We start from the raw sequence: 7,651 nt of genomic DNA, 5'->3' as shown, positions 1-7,651 counted from the left end.
TTCATCTCCCACTTCTTTTCTTGCGCATAGCTCTAATCTTAGAGCATCCCGTCATTCTGCTGATATTGCTGTTTGAGAACCATTACATGGACTGTATTTATTCTTTGTTTTACAAAACTAACTAACTTATTTAAAATGCAGGGACCGAAAGTAAGCAGGAAGAATAGGATTATCAGGGGTCCTGTCAAGGTGGAGATAAGGGTTGTAAACCAAGGGGATCTGTTAAACCATCCCTCAAACCAGCCTTGATGAGAATCCCTTTCCAGTCTGCGTTTGTCTAATCTTTCTCTTAACTTTGCCATGGAGTCTCTGACGACTCCGGAGTGGTCTGCATAAAAACAACATTCCTCCTTCAAGGCCGCACACAACCCTCCTTCCTTTAAAAACAAGATATCCAGACCCCTTCTATTCTGGAGGACTACCTCTGATAGGGATGTGAGAGATTCTTCGAGCTTAGTGATGGATTGCTCTATAATTTCTAAGTCTGCATCCATGGCAGCACGCAGCTCAGTGTAGTAGTGGGGCATTTGGACTAGGGCGGAGGTCCCAGTCCCTATCCCTGCTGCGACCCCCAAGCCTAGAAGGACTGCCAGTGTAATAGTTACAGGTTCCCTTTTCCAGCGAGCTCTCCTGTCAAACTCATTCACAAAAGACTCGCTATCATGATACAAGAGTCTAGGGACTAGCTGGACTAGAATACAGTAATCCTGGGAATTGTTGAACACACTGGTGGAGATGCATGGGGTGAGTCCCGTGTTACAGGCCCAAACCGTGTCTGGAGGGGGAACGAGGTATCGCCCCCGTGTAAAAGATGATTGTAGGGTTGAGCTGCAGAGGTGCTTTCTATCAGGGGGAACGGTACCCAAACAGAGGCCTTGCCCAGACACGGCAGCTAAGGTTAGCTTTCTTCTCCCTCCCCAGGCACATACAGAGGAACTTCTACTTTCGTTAAAGGTTCTATTCTGGGCAATCCCTTCATAGTAGGGGGGGCTTGAGGCGTAACAGAGCCAGCAAGATTGGGTGATATCAGAATTGGTTCGGTTAAGTACCAAGAAGGCTCCTTCTATTAAGCTTAAAAGGCGGTTTTCCATCCCTGGGGGGGGGGCAGGGGTGTCTTTAGATTCGTGAGTTTGGGTTGTTGGGTCCGAGTTTAGGGGCTGTGAGGAAGCAGGAGTAACAGGGACTAGCGTTGGCTTAGGCTTGGGTAAAGGCTGGGTGTCCGTTAGGACGGGGTTGGGCCCTATTGGCTGAGAGGGAGGATTTTGAATTTTCAGTCTGAGTTTGAATGTGAACCCCGGATCGGTTCCAGAAACGTAAAATCTCAGGCCCCACTGTTTTCCTTTTATCCAGCCGCCTTTTTCCTCCCTCCCTTTCTGCGTGAAGGTGATGTTCAGGGTGTCACCCTTATTACCTCTAACTACTGTAATGAGGTCCCAGCTGGATGAGGGGTTCCAATAGGCAGTGCCAGAGGTTTCACATCCCCATGCTTTACAAAAGAAACTTTCTATCCCCCCACATCGGCGACCTTCCCTCTTAGACTGTTTTTCCCTGGGGCAGACATAGAACGATGCCTGTCGCAACTTTCTCTGCTTTGCCAAGGAACTGCACCCTGGCAAGTCTGCTACGTACTGGCCCCTAGTGTACACTCCCTGTGAGAGGGCTCGTTTCTGAAAGACGACTCTTTCCTGGGGAACCGTCTCAGGTGACTCTTCAGGGATGTCCCATGCCTCTACACCAGCAATGAGGGCACAAACCTCTGGGCGCAGCGGTGGCCACCAAGTATACGGGGGGGGCCACCTTGGAAATGCTCCACACAGTGTCTCCAGCCTGGGAAATGACTTCCCAGGTCAGAGTCATAGGAGCGTGGGGGTTACCGCGCTGGGCAGAGGCGATGGCGCAGGCGAAGTTTAAGAGGATTATCAGTTGTTTCCACGTTCCATTCATCCTTAAGCTCTTCAGCAGGAGCTTTCTTAGCGTGTGACGCGTGGATCCAGGCAGCAATTCCGTCTACTTTCACAGCTGTTGGGGTGGTTAACAGTACTAAGTAGGGTCCCTTCCACCTGGGCTCGAGGGTTCCCACTCGATGACGCCTAACAAGGACCAGATCACCGACTTGGATCCCGTGTGGCACCGCAGGAGTCCCAGGTGAATAGGCTTCTTTAATCTGGTCCCAGATTTGGGTGCGGACAGCCTCTAGAGCCTTAAGGTGGATAAACAAAGCAGAGGGTGAGTGGGAATCTAAGGCGGGGTCTAATACTCCGTCTGGTCTGGTCAAGGGGGGAGGTCCCCCAAAAAGGATCTCATAGGGAGTGAGCCCGAAACGTCCGGGTGTGTTTCGGGCTCTGAGGAGCGCAAAGAGAAGGAGGCCCACCCAGTTCTTTCCGCCGGTCTCAATAGCCAATTTAGTGAGGGTCTCTTTTAGAGTTCTATTCATTCTCTCTACCTGCCCTGAACTCTGGGGTCTATAAGCGCAATGCAATTTCCACTTGGTCCCCAGTTGTTTGGCCAATCCCTGACTTACCTGGGCGACAAACGCGGGCCCGTTGTCAGAGCCGATTACCTTGGGTATCCCAAACCGGGGCAAAATTTCTTCCAGAATTTTTTTTGTGACCACCTGGGCGGTTTCAGACTTCATGGGGAAAGCTTCAATCCATCCAGAGAAGGTGTCTATGAAGACTAGAAGATATTTATTGCCATACCTACCAGGAACGATTTCTGTGAAATCTACTTCCCAGAAGACTCCTGGTCTGTCTCCCCGCAGCCGCTTTCCTGGTTCTACGAGCGGGTGGTGGGCATTTGTTAGAACACAGGCTTTACAGGACTGGGTTACTTGTTCTGTTATAGTTCGTAGTCCGAGTACGTGATAATTGGAGGCTTTTACTAGTTCGCACAATTTCTTTTTCCCTAAATGCGTTAGGTGATGGATACTTTTTTACATAGGATTCACCTTCTTTATGAGGCAAAATGATTTTGCTGTCTTCAGTTTTTGCGATCCCATGGCAGTCAAATCCGCTGGATAATCGTTTTTCCTTTAGGCTTTCAATTTCCTCACAGTCTGTTGGTGTGTAGTTTAGACTGAAATTATCTTCTTTTGGTTGAGGTTTTTTTCGTTGCTCACATAAGGTGCAGGAGACAGTTCCTTGTGCGGCTTTCTTAGCAGTGTGATCTGCCATTCTGTTCCCTGCTGCCACGGGGTCCATTCCTTTTTGATGTCCAGGACAATGAATAATAGCTACATTCTTCGGCAGATGTATGGCTTCTAAGAGAGCAAGAATTTCTTCTTTGTTTTTAATTTTTTCCCTGCAGACGTGAGGAGTCCTCTTTGTCTGTACATTGCGCTGTGAATGTGAGCAGTGGAAAACACATATCTGCTGTCGGTGTAGATATTAATAACTTTGCCTTCTGCCAGGTCAAGGGCTTTTGTCAAAGCTTGTAGTTCAGCTTTTTGCACCAAAGTCCCCTCAGGAAGGCTGCTGGCCCATATTACTTGCTTCCCATCCACTATGGCTGCTCCGGCTTTCCTTTTTCCATCCATGATGAAGCTACTACCATCTGTGTACCAATTTGGCGCCCCATGCCAGGGCAGATCTGTCAGGTCTCTCCGGGTTCCAGTTTCCTCAGCTAAAATGTCTGTGCATGAGTGTACCGGTTGGGATCCGTCTGTCTCCGGGAGCAGGGAGGCGGGGTTAAGAATGGCAGGCGGCCCAAAGGTTATATGGTCGTTTAGCAAAAGACTTTGGTAGTGTGTTATTCGGGCGTTGGTCAACCAACGGTCAGGAGGCTGCCTGACTATACTTTCTAATGCATGGGGAGCGACTATAACTACATGCTGGCCCACAGTAAGTTTGTCAGCGTCTTTTCCCAGGAGAGCCACCGCTGCGATTACCTTCAGACATGACGGCCATCCGCTTGCCACTGGGTCAAGCTTTTTTGACAAGTAGGCTACTGGTCTTTTCCAAGGTCCCAAGGCTTGGGTCAGCACTCCCCGAGCCACTCCTGCACGTTCGTCCACATACAGGGTAAAAGGTTTGGTTAGATCCGGCAGAGCCAGGGCCGGTGCCGTGAGTAAAGCAGTTTTTATTTTTTCAAAGGCTTCTTGACACTCCTGTGTCCAAGCAAAAGGAGCTTGGTCCCGTGTAAGTGGATACAGGGGAGTGGCTAGGGAGGCAAACCCGGGTATCCAAAGTCTACAGAAACCGGCTGTCCCCAGAAATTCCCGTACCTGCCGTGGAGTTTTGGGGACAGGAATGGTGACTACTGTCTTTTTCCTGGCTTCTGTGAGCCACCTTTTGCCATTTTTCAGGACATACCCCAGGTATGTTACTTCGTTGCGGCACAACTGAGCTTTCTTGGCCGACACCCGGTACCCCAACTCACCCAATTCCTTTAGGAGTTCTTTGGTTCCTTCTTCGCATGCTTCCTTGGTGGATGCTGCCAGCAGGAGGTCATCAACATACTGAAGGAGGGAGACTTGGGGGTTCCGAGCCCTGAAGGGGGCCAGGTCCCTATGGAGTGCCTCGTCGAATAGTGTGGGGGAGTTTTTAAAACCCTGGGGCAGCCGGGCGGTGGCGCTGGAGGTAAGGTGCCTGCCTTACCTGCGCTAGCCTAGGAGACGGACCGCGGTTCGATCCCCCGGCGTCCCATATGGTCCCCCAAGCCAGGAGCGACCTCTGAGCACATATAGCCAGGAGTAACCCCTGAGCGTCACCGGGTGTGGCCACAAAAAAAAAAAAAACCCTGGGGCAATCTAGTCCATGTCAGTTGTCCAGTGTGTCCCCCTTCCGGATCTCTCCACTCAAAAGCAAACATCAGTTGGCTGCTGGGGTGTAATTGGAGACAGAAGAAAGCATCCTTTAAATCCAGCACTGTGTACCAAACCCGCTCCGGTGGGAGGGAATTCAGTAGATTGTAAGGGTTAGGCACAGTGGGATGCAAATCCTGGGCCCTTTTATTAACCTCCCTTAAGTCTTGTACTGGTCGGTAGTCCCCAGTGCCAGGTTTCTTCACCGGCAGCAAAGGCGTGTTCCAGGGAGATCGGCAGGGTACTAGAATTCCTTGCTGTATCAGCCTCTGGATGTGGGGATGGATGCCTTCCTTTGCTTCTCTACTCATAGTATATTGTCTTACCGAGATAGTTGAGGCATGCGCTTTTAGCTCTACCACTATTGGGGGTGTTTGTTTAGCCTTGCCAATTCCTGCCTGTTCGGCCCAGACCTCAGGGAACTGGGTAAGCCATTCTGAAGCAATTACCTCTCTAGGCTTTGTTTCGTGGAGGCGATATTCCTCCTCGATTCCAACTACCAGACAAGTCACAGGGGCTTCCCCCAAAGTTACTTCGGGTCCCTCGGGGGTAAACTGAATTTGTACTTTTAATTTGGTCAACAAATCTCTTCCCAGGAGGGGCGCAGGGCACTCAGGGATGACCAGGAAGGAGTGAGTTACTCGGCCCCTTCCAATGTCCAATTTTTCTTTTAGCAGTCCAGGGGTAGAATTTGCTGCCTGTGGCCCCCACAACCATGGTTTCTTTTGTTCCTAATTTTCCTAGGGGCCTGGTTAATACTGAATGTTCAGCTCCCGTGTCCACCAGGAAGTTGATGGGAGTCCCCTCTACTGGAAGCGTTACCCTGGGCTCGGGGAGGGGGACCGAGCCCCGTCCTCCCTAATCATTGAGAGCCAGGACCTTGTTCCTCCTGAGTTGCTTTTTCGGGCACTCCCCTGGCCCAGTGTCCTTTTTCTTTACAATGGGCACACTGATCTTTATCGAGTGGACGGTCATGTCCTTTTTCTTTACAATGGGCACACTGATCTCTATCGAATGGACGGTCTTGCCCTGTCGCCCAGGTGCCCTGTCTGCCTGCTTCTTTCTCTTTCTGCTATACTATCCCCTACTACTGCAGCCAATATTCTAGTTAAATTTCTCTCTTGTCGGCGATCACGCCGGTTCTCTCTGTCCTCTACCTCTTTCTTTTCTCTTTCCTTTTTCTCCTCCTCTGTCTCTCTCTTGTGGAACACTTTCTCTGCCTCCTTCACTAAGTCCCGCAACGAATAATCTTGAAGTCCCTCTAGCCTCTGTAGCTTACATTTTATATCTGTGGCTGACTGCCCAATAAAGGCCATTGCTATGGCCGCCTGCTGTCGCTCTGAAGCTGGATCGAAAGGAGTGTACCTCCTATAAGCTTCCATTAGGCGTTCCAGGAAAACCGAGGGCGGCTCAACTGGACCCTGGACAACCTCTCTTACCTTAGCCAAATTCGTGGGGCGTCTTGCAGCCCCCCTGAGACCTGCAACCAGAGCCCGGCGGTAGACGGTGAGGCGCTCCCTACCTTCTGCTGTATTGAAGTCCCAGGATGGCCTGGTCAATGGAAACCCTTCATCTATGAGGTTAGGGAGATTGGTGGGAGTCCCATCGGCCCCCGGGACGTTTTTCCTGGCTTCTAGGAGGACTCTTTCTCTTTCCTCTGTCGTGAAGAGGACCTGGAGCAGTTGTTGACAGTCGTCCCAGGTGGGCTGATGCGAGAACATGAGAGACTCGAGGAGTCCCGTCAGGGCAGAGGGATTATCTGAAAAGGAGGGGTGCATAGTCCTCCAATTATATAGATCTGCCGAGGAAAAAGGCCAGTACTGTAAAGGGGGAAGCTGGTCGTCTCCTGGCGGGGGCCCCATTGCCCAAAGGGGGAGGGCAAGAGACCGTGATTCGGAGGGGCGAACAGTTTCTGGACTGCGGCCCTTCCGGCTCCGGGTTCCCCCTGCTGGTCCCGGTTCGCGTGGACCGGCCGCCGGGGGTTGCCCCACAGCGACGTGTGGCACGTTAGGTTGTGCCGGCTGGGGAGAGGATTGAGGTTGGGAGTATGGAGGTGGGGAGAAGTCAAGAAGAAGATCATTGTCTATCTCAGGGTAGAGGGGCGGGGGAGCTGAAGGTCGTAAGGGGACAGGCAGGTTGGGCTCGGGATCTGAGGCTACTGCTATTATAGTGGAAGTTGGCTCAGGACGGCCAGATATCCAGGGCTTGACCCACGCTGGTGGATTTTGGACGAGGTCCTGCCAGACGAGAATGTAGGGTATTTGGTCCGGGTGTCCCCCTTCAGACTGAAAAATGACCTTTTTTACTGCGGAAATAAGAGAAAGGTTAAAGACACCTTCTGGCGGCCAGCCGACTCCAAAGGTTGGCCACTCAGAGGTGCAGAAGGTCTGCCAGGGGCCCTTCCGTACCCCGACAGACAGATTGTGAGCCCTAGCTTTTACGTCAGTCCAGTGGTTGAGGGTTAGAGTCAAAGGAGTCGTCACGGTCTGTCCCATCTTAGTCCTAATTTCAAGGAAAACTGACACAGAAGTAACAATCAAGAGACAAATGACCCAGAACAAGCGCCGTTCATGCGTTGCCCAAAGGCACTTCAAAGAGTCGGATAGCAAGGGCCTCCGCCGCCAGCCTAGTTCAATGAGGAAGCTACTCTCCTCGCGACTCTCCAGACCAGGGGGGTACACCAGGCGTCCCTGGTTGTCCCCGCTACCTCCCGGGATGTCTCCCAGGGTGATCGGACGGTGGACACCCGGACACGTCTGTCTTTATCCACGAACCCTCAGACTTGCTGAGCGTCCGTAAAACCGAAACTGCGATCGCGCCAGACCTCAGAGAAAAGTACAGCCAGAAGCA

The 7,651-nt window shown here is 51.6% G+C and overlaps 1 protein-coding gene across 1 annotated transcript; it reads right to left on the bottom strand.

Moving 5' to 3' along the window:
* Nucleotides 1-1,870: 1,870 nt before the first annotated feature.
* Nucleotides 1,871-7,296, bottom strand: LOC126029776 (uncharacterized). The gene is given in 7 exon segments (XM_049788078.1): nucleotides 1,871-2,926; nucleotides 2,928-3,295; nucleotides 3,298-4,563; nucleotides 4,752-5,460; nucleotides 5,462-5,713; nucleotides 5,715-5,779; nucleotides 5,838-7,296. Coding segments are annotated over 7 exon segments (5,175 nt in total).
* Nucleotides 7,297-7,651: the final 355 nt, after the last annotated feature.

Source organism: Suncus etruscus, chromosome 15 (assembly GCF_024139225.1).
Source record: "Suncus etruscus isolate mSunEtr1 chromosome 15, mSunEtr1.pri.cur, whole genome shotgun sequence".
Classification (NCBI taxonomy): Eukaryota; Metazoa; Chordata; class Mammalia; order Eulipotyphla; family Soricidae; genus Suncus; species Suncus etruscus.
This window is presented reverse-complemented; position numbering and strand designations above follow the sequence as displayed.